At 57.7% G+C, this 13,717-nt stretch overlaps 1 protein-coding gene across 4 annotated transcripts in view; it reads right to left on the bottom strand.

Annotated features, from left to right (window-relative positions):
- Positions 1-11,721, bottom strand: part of MPP3 (MAGUK p55 scaffold protein 3) — a 28,582-nt gene extending 16,861 nt beyond the window's left edge. For 2 of the 4 annotated variants that reach the window (XM_056126835.1, XM_056126832.1), the window contains exons 1-10: positions 11,413-11,504; positions 10,358-10,418; positions 10,024-10,142; positions 9,688-9,765; positions 8,660-8,740; positions 8,374-8,511; positions 4,511-4,592; positions 3,470-3,555; positions 2,470-2,544; positions 254-450 (exon numbers count right to left, since the gene is read on the bottom strand). In XM_056126835.1, coding sequence (XP_055982810.1) covers positions 254-450; positions 2,470-2,544; positions 3,470-3,555; positions 4,511-4,592; positions 8,374-8,511; positions 8,660-8,740; positions 9,688-9,765; positions 10,024-10,142; positions 10,358-10,382 — 881 coding nt within the window. In that variant the 5' untranslated portion in view covers positions 10,383-10,418; positions 11,413-11,504. Of the gene's footprint in view, positions 1-253; positions 451-2,469; positions 2,545-3,469; positions 3,556-4,510; positions 4,593-8,373; positions 8,512-8,659; positions 8,741-9,687; positions 9,766-10,023; positions 10,143-10,357; positions 10,419-11,092; positions 11,175-11,412; positions 11,505-11,609 lie in introns of those variants that run through there. The other 2 variants (XM_056126834.1, XM_056126833.1) reach the window with 2 other exon arrangements.
- Between the last annotated feature and the right edge of the window lie 1,996 nt (positions 11,722-13,717).

Below are 13,717 nucleotides of genomic sequence, written 5' to 3' on the forward strand. Positions count from 1 at the left end.
ATTTTATTTCTCCACATTCTCGATGTGTGACAAAATGTCCTCGAATCAAATAGCCAGGTTTCCAGAATTCATTTGAGCTGCAAACAGTCACGCAAGGAGCTGACGGGACAGGAGTCAACCCCAGCTCCCGGGGTCCAGACATCCAGCGACAAGGCTGGGCATGTCTCTACTGCAGGGACAGGGATGGAAGTCCCTGACATTGCCACAGACACTGCTCCAGCCTGCCCGGAACATCCCTCACCCCCAGACCCACCTTTCCTGGAACTGCTTGGAGGGGATAAGGCCTGCTCGAAGATTGGTGTCCCCCACTCGCTTGGCCTGCCACCACGTGGGGTCATCCTGGCTGACCACCTCCAGGACCTGCCTGCACTGGAAGGGCAGTCCCGCCTCCTGGCAGGGGATGGCCCGGTCCTCGCGTGGATTGTAGTGGAAGAGGGCACGCATGAACACCTGCAGAGAGGTTCAGTGAGGCCAAAGGAGGCTCCCGGTCCCCAGGAGGAGGAACAGAAACACAGCGAGGAAGGCTCGAGACTAGAAAGCTGATGAGTACACCCGATGGTACTCTCCACTCTCGTGAGGCTGCAGAGCACGGCGGGGATGCCACTTCCTTGCACGCGGCCGACCATCCCCAGCATCCCATAGGGTCCCGAGCCCCACCAGGAGTGATCCCTGAGCGCAGAGGCAAGAGTAACCCCTAAGCATAACCGGGAATGTCCCCAAATCTCTCTCTCTCTCTCTCTCTCTCTCCTATTCTCTCTTAAGATTTTTCAGCATTTGTGGCTACTGGAACCACACAATTTCTCAAGGATCCAAAAATGGGACTGGTCATAAGTAGAGAGAGAGTAGCACTGGACTGCAGCACTGTCCTTCTGTTGTTTATCGATTTGCTCAAGCGGGCACCAGTAATGTCTCACAACAAATTGTGAGACTTGTTGTTACTGTTTTTGGCATATTAAATACGTCACAGGGAGCTTGCCAGGATTTTCCATGCGGGCGGGACACTCTCCGTAGCTTGCCGGGCGCTCCAAGAGGGGCAGAGGAATCGAACCTGAGTTGGTCACGTACAAGGCAAACGCCCTACCCACTGCGCTATGGCTCCAGCCCAGAGAGAGAGTAAGATGGGAAATTTTAAACGTTATCTGCCATAGAGGCAGGGGGAGGGGTGGGATGGGGAAGGGGTAGATATACTGGGGATACTGGTGGTGGGAAATGCGCACTGGTAGAGGGGTGGGCGTTCAATCATTGTATGAGTGAAACTCAAACATGAAAGTTTTGTGACTGTAGCTCACAGTGATTCATTAAAATAAATAAATAAAATCCCCAAAAATGGGGCTGGGGAAGCTCTATGGGGAGCATGTGCCTTATAGATATGAGTCTCCACCCCAGGCTCCTGGTGATGGAGCCATTTGGGACCCCGAGTACCACAACCAAGTGTGTGTACATATTTGGGGGTGAGGGAGAAGATTGGCCAACAGCTACCCAACTCTGTTCAGAGGTGATCCCTGGCAGGGCCCTATGCAGTTCCAGGGATGGAGCCAGGGTCGGGTGCGTGCCAGGCAAATGCCTTACTCCTGTGCTCCCTGTCCAGCAACTAACAAAATCTGTGTGAAGGCCGCCACTGAAAGTGAAAGCCCTGCAACCCAGTGTGCAAGCCAGGGCCATTGCAGCTGTGGCAGAAGGAAGGGAAGGAGGAAAAACATTTAAGGAAGAAAGAATCTGGAAATGAACAGCTGGGCCCCATGTCAACTTGTCTCCCGATGCCAATACGTCAGCTGTCCTGACACATGCCCCTACACCCACACACTGCAGGGAGGGCGAGCAGAAAGTGGACCCCCAGTGTCTGACCTGCCACCTACTGAAGATGAAGGTCATGTCAGCTAAGTGACCTCGGGGCTTCAGCACAAACACAAACATCAATGAAGCCACATCCTGGGCTCCTCGCCATGACGGCCTCTGGGTCACCAGTGACAGTGGCAGATGTCATGGCTCCATCCACATCATCCGCCCCATACTTGGCTCTCCCTTTAAGTAACTCCGCCCAGAATGCCTTACAGAACCTTCCTGAAGCTGTTTTCAGGGCGCAATGAAAGCCTCATTCCCCAGTTGCCCTGTGGAACCCTCAAAGTCATGAACATTCCATGACCCCAGAATCTGAAAGAGAACATGTCACTGGGAGGTGCCCCACCCCCCCAAAAAAAACCACAGGCTCGAGGAAGAATTCCACACATGGCAGGGACTTCCTTGACCCCGGAGTCAGCACCGGGCACCTTCCCCTCCCCCCTCCAGCCGTGATTTCCACCTTCATCAAGATAACTTCTGACTGAGTCTTGTTCAGAAGGGCCAGCAAACGCACCTTCAAGGAAGCTGCACAAATGAAGGAATCACTCCGAACCCAAACGCCTCCGACCCTTTTCCGCAGGACGGCCTGGAGGCCGGCGCCCCGCCCCACCCCCACCAACCCAGCCCTACCTTGCTCTCCTTTAAACGGTCCTCCTCCTGGGTGGCCGGGATGATTTTCAGGGTGATAGATCCCTGGGACTGTGCCTGAAGAGAGATGTGGCCATCACCTCCAGGCCCCTCGGTCTGGAGAGCAGCGCCCATACCTGAATCTCCCACCCGCACCTGCTGCCTCCCCATACCATAAGCCCATCCATTACTGGGGCACCCATAGAAGCCAAGAGCCTGCCTGGCCAGGGGGACACAAGGCCCTTCCCTCTCCCAGGACACGGGACCACCCTGCTAGTGCCCTCTTCCTCCTTCCGGCCTCATGGGGGTTGTTCCAGTCTCTGTTCACAGGCTCTATTCCCTGGCCCCGGCTATGCTGCATCCTCAGCGAAAGGCCCTGGTTACAGAGCCCATCAGCCCCCAGCTCAGTTCACCCCTGACCTCCCAGGCCCAGTGTGGCTCTGGGGTTCAGAGATGCCCAGACCCAGGAAAGGGTATGTGGGCCGGACTCCACCTGCAGCCTGGGTCTCCTTACAGGAAGGATCTTAGAAAGTCCATCTAAGGGGGTTCCTGATCTCACATCTCACCCGTCCCTGTCCTCCAGACCAGCAGGAGATAATGACTGCATCGGGAAGGATGCCCAAGGATAAAGGGACTCTAAGGATGTTGGGGCTTCTCCCCATGACTTCTGCTTGGACTTAAACTCTAAGGATGGACAGAGGAGGTGGGGCTGCACCATCTCCCGGTGTCCCCCAAGAGCAGTGAGGCACCAAAGCCCTTTCCAGGTGAGGGGGCGGGGGGTTCAGGAGACAGCTCTTTTGACCACAGGGCCAGACAGAAGCCGGCGGCGTGGGTGTTCCCTACTCTGCTCCAACCCGTGCCTCCCCCACCAAGGCTGCAGTGCTCACGGCCGCCACCTCCTCATGCAAACAGGGAGCAGCATTGGAAATTGTAACCCCCACCCACCCCACTCCAGGCTGGGCCCCTCTGGTTAGGAAGAAGCCAGCAGTGCGGGCACACGGACCAGAATCTGGCTGATCTCGTCAGGCCTCTTGTGCAGGACGGCGATCCCATTCACTTCCCGCAGCTCATCACCCACGTGGACCAAGCCTAGGACAGCAGGGCTGCAGGTCAGCATGAGCGCGAGCATTAAGACCCCCAGCTGCATACAGACCCGCTTTACAGGGAGGGGAGCCCCTCCTGAGCCCTTCCTGGGGTGGGTGCCAGGGCAGCGCACAGCCACCCATGGGAGCCTCAGGGGATGGGCTGGCAGCCAGCCAGGAATCCAAGTTGTGCAGCTGACCCAAGACAGCACAGCTCAGAGATAATGGAACCAGAGGCCGGAACACAGCAGGGATGGCGTTCCTCTTGCATGTGGCAGACCCGGGTTTGATCCCTGGCATGCCATATGGTCCTCTGAGCACCATCAGGAGTAATTCCTGAGCGCAGAGCCAGGATTAAGTCCTGAGCATTGCTGGGTGGGAAGAAAGAAGAAAGAAAAAGAAGGGAGAAGGGAGAAAGGAGACGGAAGAAGGAAGAAGAAAGAAGGGGAAGAAGAAGAGTTCAAACGCTGGTGGGTTTTGTTCTGTTTGGGACAGAACAGTGTGGTATGTGGTAAGCTTACCCCACATCGGCCACACTGACACCGGAGCCTAGCGGGGTACCTGAAGAGCCCCCGCCTCGGGTATTTTCAAGAGAGGAAGATTTCTTTTTGTTTGTTTCTTGTCCATTTGCTGTTTTGCTTTTGGGCCCCACCAGGCATGCTCATGGGTTACTCCTGGCTCTACACTCCGGGGTTACTGCTGACGGTGGTCGAGGGGTGGGGGGCTATATGTGATGCTGGGGATCGAACCCAGGTCAGCTGCATGCAAGGTAAACCCCTTACCCGCTGTACTATCGCTCTGGCCCTGACAAGAAGATTTCTACCACACTTGGAAAGGAGAAGAAAACCCCAGCCCTGCTCAGAGAGCAAAACACATCCTGAACAGGTGACCTGATGGGGAGCAGGCAGGGAGACAGGGACTCGATGGCCCCACCTCCATTTGGCTAGCCAGCAAGCACTCACCACTCCGATCCGCAGCGCCTCCTCGCATGATCCTAGCCACCACCACGGCCCCCGACTGCTCGTCCCGCCGGATGGTGGCACCCTATAGAAGCGACAAGAGCAAGTTTTTTTGTTTTTTTGTTTTTTGGTTTTTTTGGGTTTTTTTTTTTTTTTGATGCTCAGGGGTTACTTCTGGCTCTGCACTCAGGAATTACTCCTGGCGGTGCTCAGGGACCATATGGGATGCTGGGAGTTGAACCCGGGTTGGCCGCATGTAAGGCAGACACCCTACCCACTGTGCTATCACTTTAGTCCAAGAGCAAATTCTTGAGCCCCATCAGATCCTCCTTCCCCGCCTTCCCCTCCGCCACCCCAGAGAGATCAATGGGACCTTTCCAAAGGCTGAGGTCACATCACACAAAAAGATAAACAAGCAGAAAAAAAAAAATACTGGGCATCTGCAGGCACTTCACAGTTTACAAAACACAATGTGTGCCGAGAGACCATCTCTCTCTCACTTCAGATGAGGGCCTGCAGCGGAGAGAGGAGCTGCCTCAAGGTCACCCTCCTCAGAAGCCGGGCGCTCTGGGGGAGACAAAGTGGACAGCTCTCTCCATCAAGCCCTGCCACTTGCAAAGGCACCGAAGGAGAGTCTCCCGGCATATCTCAGCCCGCCTGGAACCAGCCACCAGGTGATCAGGCCTAGCATGGTTGCCAAGGGAACCAAGGCTGCCCCCAATCCCCGCCAGAGTTTCGAGACCAGAACTTAGCCCGGGAAGCACAGGGGAAATGACATCACAGATGAGAAAGGCAGTGATGAACCCTGGATTCCCGGGACCCCGCAAGGGGGCTGCGGCAGGCTGAGAGCCCACCGCTGAGGATGGCCAGGCCTGGGTTTGAATCCTCTGGGCCAAGCTGACGGAGCCAGGAAGCCTTTGATCTTCCCATGTCTCCTCTAGAGCTGGGAAATTCCAGGCCAGGTTGGGTTATACCATATGAAGCATCCACGGTGCTTTGTACACAGTAAGTGCTCAGTAAACATTACCCATTCACTGCTAATGGCCATCGCACACACACTGGCACCCGGTTCAATCCCCTGTTTGTATGCACAATCCCCTCTGTCTCACTGGTCTCGCTCTCAGACCTTCCCGCTTGGTGGGAGCTCTGTCCCCTATCCTGGCCCACGGTGCAGAGAAGGGGCTCCTCTCCCTCAGCCAGCTCCTGCTCCTGCTCCTGCTCCCGCCCTCTCCTGGATTCTCAATGTCACCTCCTTCCCAGATCCTAAAAATATGAGCTTGTCCCTCCCATCGCCAAGAGCCGGCACCCCCTCGGGCAGCCGCCTGTCTCGCTCCCTCCTTCCAAGCAAACTGGAGGAACTGAATTCTGAAAGCAGCAGCTGCCTGCCCCCCGGCACCTCACCCCTGCCACTGTACCCGCCAAATGCCACCCCCTCAGTCTTCCTTCCTCTTTCCTCACCAGGGGGCCCTGGGCACGGGCCCTGCCCTGCCTCCCGGCTCCTCTCAATGACACTGTGTCTCCTTTGCTCAGTCCTGTCTGTCTTTAATGGTGACCAAAAGACTGGGGGCGGGGAAAATGTTGGTCTCACTCTGTAGACACTTTGCCCAGATATGGGTTTGGGTTTTAGTTTATTTTTTTGTTTGTTTTGTTTTGGGGGTTTTGTTTGTTTGTTTTGGGGGGCACACCTGGCAATGCTCAACTCCTGGTGGGGCTCAGAGGACCATATGGGATACCAGGAATCAAACCCAGGTCAGCCATGCGCAAGGAAAGCACCCTTCTCACTGTACTACTGCTCTGGCCCTGGGTTTTATTTATTAATTTATTTTTAAGGAGCTGAAGCGATAGCACAGTGGGTAGGGCGTTTGCCTTGCATGTGGCCAACCCAGGTTCGATTCCTCTGCCCCTCTTGGAAAGCCCGGCAAGCTACCGAGAGTATCCCACCCGCACAGCAAAGCCTGACAAGCTCCCCGTGGCGTATTTGATATGCCAAAAACAGTAACAAGTCTCACAGTGGAGACGTTACTGGTGCCCGCTCAAGCAAATCGATGAACAATGGGAGGACACTGCTACAGTGCTACAGTGCTATTTTCAAGGGGGACCCACTCAGCAGAGCTCAGGGATCACTCCCTGCAGTGTTCAGGAGCACCGTGCTATGCCGAGTCTTGAACCCTGTCTCCCCATGCACAGTAAGTGCTCCTGCCTTCTGAGCACTCTCTCCCCTGCTGCTCAGCAGTGGGGGTTTTTGTTTGGTTGGTTGGTTTGGGGGCTCACATCCGGCAATGCTCAGGGGTTACTGCTGGCTCTATGCTCAGGAATCACTCCTGGCAGTGTTCAGTGTTCAATATGGGATGCCATGGATCGAACTAGCGATAGCACAGTGGGTAGGGCGTTCGCCTTACAAGCGGCCAACATGGCCGACCCGAGTTCGATTCCTCCGCCCCTCTCGGAGAGCCCGGCAAGCTACCGAGAGTATTCGATATGCCAGACACAGTAACAACAAAGTCTCCAATGGAGACGTTACTGGGCCCGCTCGAGCAAATCGATGATCAACGGGAGGGCCTTTACCTTTACCTTTATGGATCGAACTCAGGTCGGCCATGTGCAAGGCAAATGCTCTCCCCGCTGTACTATCGCTCTGGCCCCTCAGGTGTGGTTTTAACCCCTTCCAGAGTCTGGCACTGCCCAGTCTGTGGCTCTGGACATCTCAGTCTTTTAACTCCTGGATCCTGGAAATCTCTGCACACAGACTGCAAGGCTTCCTGCCTTCATCCCCATCACCGTGACTGCCTGTACCCCACCAGTGGGGTGCCTGCATGACAGACAGCTGAGCACCCCTTTATTGGGGGAACAGGGTTCTTTGATTTTGCTTTTGAGCCTCTTCCGGTGATGCTCAGGGGTTTCTCCTGGTTCTGCACTCAGGAATTACTCCTGGCAGTGTTCAGGGGGACCATCTGGGATGCTGGGGATCGAGCCCAGGTCAGCTGTGTGCAAGGCAAGTGCCTTCCCCGCTGGGCTATTGTTCTGACCCCAGGAGCACCCTGTCTGCCAGAGGAGGAAACGGAGGCAGAGACAAGCTCCTCGTCTGTTTGAGAACTGCTTCCTCTGAGGGCAGCTGAAGGCTGGAAATAAAGACGGGCGGCTGTGTCCTGGCTCCTGCCTTCCTCTTCCCACCAGCTCACAGCCAACCTTGCGCCAGGACCAAACCGCCAGCCCTCTCCAGCCCTTCGAGGGAGGCACAGAATGTCCACCTGAGCCTCCTCAGCACTCACTGCAAGAACCAGCAAACTTTCCTCTTGGTCGGAGCCGTATCCATCAGTTTTCAAGCCCAGCAGTGGGTTCTGGGGGTCACTAGGGCTCACCCCACAGTGCTCAGGGTGCCATGCAGCTCCAGAAATCAAACCCAGGGCCTCACACGTTCAAAGCATCTACAGCCTGAGCCATCCCCCCAGTTCTAGCTGCTGGTAACCTTTTTCGGCAAGGGGCTGCCAAGCCAAATTCCAAGCCTTGCAGGCCACACAGTTTCCATGGTAACTTCCAAAACACTGTGTTCACCAGGGAAAGGGACAGATTAAGCCAATGAAGAGGCACAGCCATGCTTCAGGGGAACGCGTATAAAAACGGCAGCAGGCTGGGGTGACCTTTGCGCTGTGCTCTGCCAACCGGTGACTCAGAGCATAATGAGCAGGGCCGCCCTGTACAGTTGCCTAGGCTGCTCACTGCAATGGCCCCAGGAGCTGGGGGCTGAACCTAGCCAGAGAAGGGGGCGCCCTGCACCCATAGGCAGCATCCTCGACCCAGCTGCCATCACTCCCTGAAGAGGATCCCTTCCCAGTTTCCAGGGAGGGGGAGGAGTGGGGGCCACATACCAGGGGTTCCTTGTTCTTCACTAGGCGGACGATCTTCACAGACTCTTCCTCGAAGTCTTCCTCAATGTTATCGGGCAGGGGCGGGAGAACAGGGTCGAAATTCTTCTGGGCCACCGTGTCATGCACCATGAGCATGGCCTGCGGGGAAGGCAGAGAAGGGCTGGCCCCGAGCTGGGAGCTGGCCAGGCTGCAGGGAGGGCTGGGAGACAGTGCCAGGGAAACACACCCCCTCCCCATGCCGGGTGATGGGAGCCGCGGGGGCGGGCAGGGACGGCGTCGTGACTACCCTGAGGTGGGGGGTGGACAGCAGCTGGAGCAGCTCCCGCTCATCCCCACGCACAGAGGTGGCCTGCAGCTCCTCCATCACCTGAAGGAGAAAAGATGCTGGATCCAGCCTGCCACCAGCCCGGGCTCAGCGGCACCCCCTCCCCTCTGCAGGACCCGGCCTGCCTGCCTCTGGGTTCACCTGGCCTTCTGTCTGGGGCCTCGCCACCAGCTACTTCACAAAGGAGAAAACGGGGTTCAGAAAGGTTCAGTGACTTGTTGAGGTCGCAGAAGCTGAGTTGAGCCTGGGAGCCCGGCCACCTGCCATGCACCTACCTACACTGCAAAGAGGCAGAGGCCAGAGGCTCTGCATGGGGTGTAGTCTGCACCCAGGCTGGTGTATACCCAGGTTGTTCTGCACCCAGCTGGTCTGTCCCCTGTCTCACCATAATGCTTCTGGAGCCCAAATCAGGGGTTCACGGTGACCATTCAGGAAAACTTTTTTGAACATGCCACCCAAACGACTCGGGTATGAGAAATTCGGAAGCATTCACCAACGAGACCATGGGATGCTGTGTTCGTGAGATGGCCCTGGGCAGTGCTAGAAGTCGTGGCACCCCCAATAACAAATGAAAGGGCTCTGTCGAGCCAGCTGCCTGCCCGAGACATCACACGGGGCCTCTCCCCAAAGCACAGACGCCTCATGCTCATCTGGCCCCTGAATCAGCCGCCCCTCCGGTGTGGGAACCGCGGGCGGGTGCAAACAGTGTCAGCACAACCGGGGACACAGACTTGCTTAGGAACACACAGTCAGTGGCTGTCACTGAGCCTCCGCTTCTCGCCTCATGAGTTTCTGCCTGGGAGAAGAAGGCCTAGGAGCAGGGGAGGCCAAGTGACCGGCACATTCTACCCAGGCAAGGACTCTACCCGTGCAGCACCAACACAAAATGACAAAAAGCACCTCTTCCCTGTGCCCCCAACCCCCATCCCCGGGGGTGGCCTCGGGGGCAGGGACTGGGACTGACACCGGAAGGAAAATCTGGGGCTTACGTCCTCAGCAAGGGCTGCAGCGCTGTGCAGAACCGGAGTGGGGCTCTGCCGCTCATAATAGCGAAGCTTCTCGTGAATCTGCGGAGACAGACCATGTCGGGCTGAGGTCAGCCAAGCCAGCACCTGGGATCCCCCTGGACACTGCACAGCCTGCCCACATGCCAGGGTCCTGAGAGCTGCAGCCCGGGCAGGGCAGCACAGAGAACAAGACTGCACGCGGTGCTCCTGAGGGTCGCTGGGGCAGGGAATGGCTAGGATGACCACCATCGGCCACCGGCAGCCCAGAAGCCTCCCGTGAGACGTGCGCCCCAGGGAACGTCAAGGGGGCTCTCATACCTTCATCAAGTAACTGAGACTTTTCTCACTGAACACGTCTCTCAGGAAGCCCATCTCTTCCTTGTGGTTGGAGTCAGGGCTCAGCTGAGAGGTCAGCAGCGCCAGAGTTTCATGCAATCCTGAGGTCAGAGCAACACACAGAGCCTGTGCAAGGAACAGTTTCTACCCCGGTGGAACCCCAAAGGTCACATCAGCCCTTCCATCAGGACACACACACACACACACACACACACACACACATGCATACTCCCACAGGCCTGGAGCCTGGGATGCAGCTGGCTCTTTCTGCAGCCAGTTCGGGAGCTGGGGGAGGGGAAAAGGTGGGGGCACTCACCAGAATCCTCGGACAGCACCGGCATGTCTGCTGGCCAGCCCCTCAACTCTGCCTCTGGATGCTGGGAGGGAGTGCGAGACACAGAGGTGAGGGACCAGGTTGGGTGCAGGGCCGGGATGCTGCTAACTTGCTCAGTGTTTCCCAAAGATGGAAAGAAAACTAAGATTTTCTGAATGCCCTGCCCCCGTCCCACCCCCTAAGTGCCAAGCTCCCGTGCAAGGTTACTCCACACTCTTCTATCCTAATCTGCAGGGGGGCTGATATTCCCATTCTACTGTTGAGGAAAGAAAAGAGTTCAGTTGCACAATGAGAGTTCACCAGTCTTGGAGGGTCCGGGGTGAGGGCCCCCCCCCAGCAAAGGCAGAAGGCAGCATACCCTCCCTATACCTCCTGCATGGTGCTTTAGCACGCCACACCCCCTAAAAAGTATCTGGGGGCTTACAGGGCCCCTCTTTCCCACCATCCCCCAGCCGCAACCAGAAGCCCCCCCCCCCAAGAGAATAGTACGCAGAGAAGCAGTGGAGAAGTGAGAATGGGGTTTCTACTGGGGGGGTATCCCTATGTCCGGGTCTCCCCCAACGTGCTTTCTGCACGTGGACCTCAAAAAGTCCGTGGGGGGGGGGCGTCAAGGAAAGCAATGATTCATTCCTCCGCAAACATGGAGCCGGAGTGACACCTCGAAGCCCCAGTACCGGCCCCGCCCTCGGGCCCCCGCCGCGCCCCCGCCGGACTCACCCGCACCTCCCCGAGGTGCCCCCACCGCCCCCTGCACCCCGGGCGGCCAAGCCCGGCTTCCAGCTCGCCTCCGGAAGAACCTGTGGGACCACCCCGAAGCGCGGCTGGGAAGGAGCTGGGGGGCTGGGGGGTGCGCTCGGGGCCCGGCTCACGAGGTGCCGAGGGGCCCGAACGGAGCCGAGCGCTTGCGGGGGCCCGGCTAGGGGAGCGCGGGGCGGAAACTGCACGCCCCCTCCCCAAGCTGGGGGCTCGCGGGGGCTCCCCCGGGGAGCGGCAGCTCTCCGCCCTCACCCCGCCCGCCCCGCTCCCTTGTCCGTTACCTGCGCGCGCTGGGCCCGCGGCTCCCCGGGCCCAGGCGAGCGGCCGCCGCGCGGGTGCCCGAGCTCGGCCGCGCCGGCTCCGCCCCCGGCCCCTCCCTGCGGCGCCGCGGCGGCCCCGCTCGGCTCCCGCACCCCCTCCTCGCCGCGCGCCCGCCGGAGTCCCCCCGCCGCCGCCGCCGCCCCCCGCCCGCGCGTACCACCCCGGCGCGTGCAGGGGCGGCCGCCCGCCCCGCGCCTCATTGCATTCTGCAAACGGCGGCTCCGGGCGTCCTTGCAAGTGCCCGGCACTGTGCTCGGGGCTGGGGGGCTCCCAGACGTGCAGAGCAGAGACTCTAGATTGCAGGGGACCCTCCCCAGCCCCCCCCCCCCACCCACTCCAGGTCGGGGCCAGGGACCCGTGTGACGTCGGGATGCCGGGGATAACAATGCAACGTGCAGGGAAAGATGGATCGGCGCGCGCTGCCCCGCGGGAGGAGCGGGCTGGGGAGGCGGCGCGCGACTCGGTCTGGCTGGGCCGTGCGGGTGGGTCTACTCGGGGAAGGAGGGGCGCACCCGCCCACAGAAGCCTCGCGCCGACCAGGCAGAGCGCATCCCCAGCCGACTTTATTGTGCTGCCCCAGCTCCCCCCGGACTCCTCGGATATCTCTGCTTCGCGCCAGCTGCCGCGCTACGCGGCATAATCCCCTGGGCTCTGTAACTGAGGGAAACTGAGGCTCAGGGTGCGAGGAGAGGGCTGGGGAGGCGGAGGGGTGAGTAGGGGGCCCAGGCTAGTAGGGGGTGAGGGATGCACCAGTGGGTGAGTCCCTGTCTCCTTCCATCCCGAAGAACACCCAGCGCAGATCGCAAGGGGACCCCAGGGTGAGTCTTGGACTGCCTTGCAACGCAGCCAAGCAGAAGAGAGGAAATACGCCACCCCCCCACACACACACACACAGCCCACCCCCGGAGCTGACAGGCCTGGAGGAGGCTGTCGGTGGCCCAGCATATCATGATGACATTTCCCATCTTCCTCAAAAATGGTCTGCACCGGTGCCTCTCAAAATGGAACGCGCCTGTGAGTCAGGCGGGGCTTGGGGAGGGCTGGAGCCGCGGGGGTGGGGGGGCTGCCTCTCTAATAGGTCCCCGGGGCTGCGGTTCCGCTGGTCCCAGGAACCTACCAGTCTTGAAGAAAGACGGTGTGAGACCTAGTTTGACCTGCAGGCCTGAATGTGAGACAGAGGGCAAGAGACCCCTGCAAAAGATGATGTTTGACAAGGGTAACAATAAAGGTTGCTGGAACTCTTAACTAAACGTGAGTAGGAGAGAGGGGGACCCCCATCCTTGCCTCACACCACATGCAGAATGCCACCAAAGAGGAACCAGAGACCGGAACATCAGCTAGACAGATCAAACTCCCAGAAGGAAACTGGAGAATGTCTTAATCTTTCAAGAGGCAAAGATTTCTTAACAAGGAAATAAAAACAAAACAAAAGATAAATGGGCCTCACACTGGAGAGAGAGTGCAGGGGGTAAAGCATTTGCTGACCCAGGTTTGATCCCCAGCACTGCAGATGGTCCCTGGCACTGCAGTTGGTCCCCAGAACACCTTTAGAAGTAATCTCTGTGCACAGTCAGCCGAAACAAAACAAGAGAGTCTGAAAACTGGGTCTGGTGCAATAGTATAGTGGGTAGGGCATTTGCCTTGCATGTGGTCAACCTGGGTTTGATCCCCGGCATCCCATATGGTCCTCCAGCACTGCCAGAAGTGGTTCCTGAATGCAGAGCCAGGAGTAACCACTGAGCATCGGCTGGGTGTGACACCCACCAAAAAAAAAAAAAGTCTGAAAACTTCTGTTCCATCAGAACACACTATTAAACAGGAGTAAGCATCCAAGAAAAGAGGAGGGTGAAGAAATAATACAGGGGGTAGGGTACTTGCCTTGCACACAGCTGACCCAGAGTCAATCCCTAGCACCACGTATGATCCCCAAACTCCACTAGAAGTGATCCCTGAGTGCAAAGCTCAGTAAGCCCTGCCTCTTTTCCCAAAAAAGTAAGTAAAGTAAAGTAAAGGCCCTCCCGTTGATCATCGATTTGCTCGAGTGGGCCCAGTAACGTCTCCATTGGAGACTTTGTTGTTACTGTGTCTGGCATATCGAATACTCTCGGTAGCTTGCCGGGCTCTCCAAAGGAAAAAAAAATGAGTAGGCAAACCACAACACAGAAAATATTCATAATATATGTGTATAGTTTATGAGTGTCTGACAAAGGACTGTTTATAGTAAGAATTCCTGTAACTTAATAAGAAACACAAGCAACCCAAACA

This window comes from Sorex fumeus, unplaced genomic scaffold (assembly GCF_029834395.1).
Source record: "Sorex fumeus unplaced genomic scaffold, SorFum_2.1 ptg000063l, whole genome shotgun sequence".
Classification (NCBI taxonomy): Eukaryota; Metazoa; Chordata; class Mammalia; order Eulipotyphla; family Soricidae; genus Sorex; species Sorex fumeus.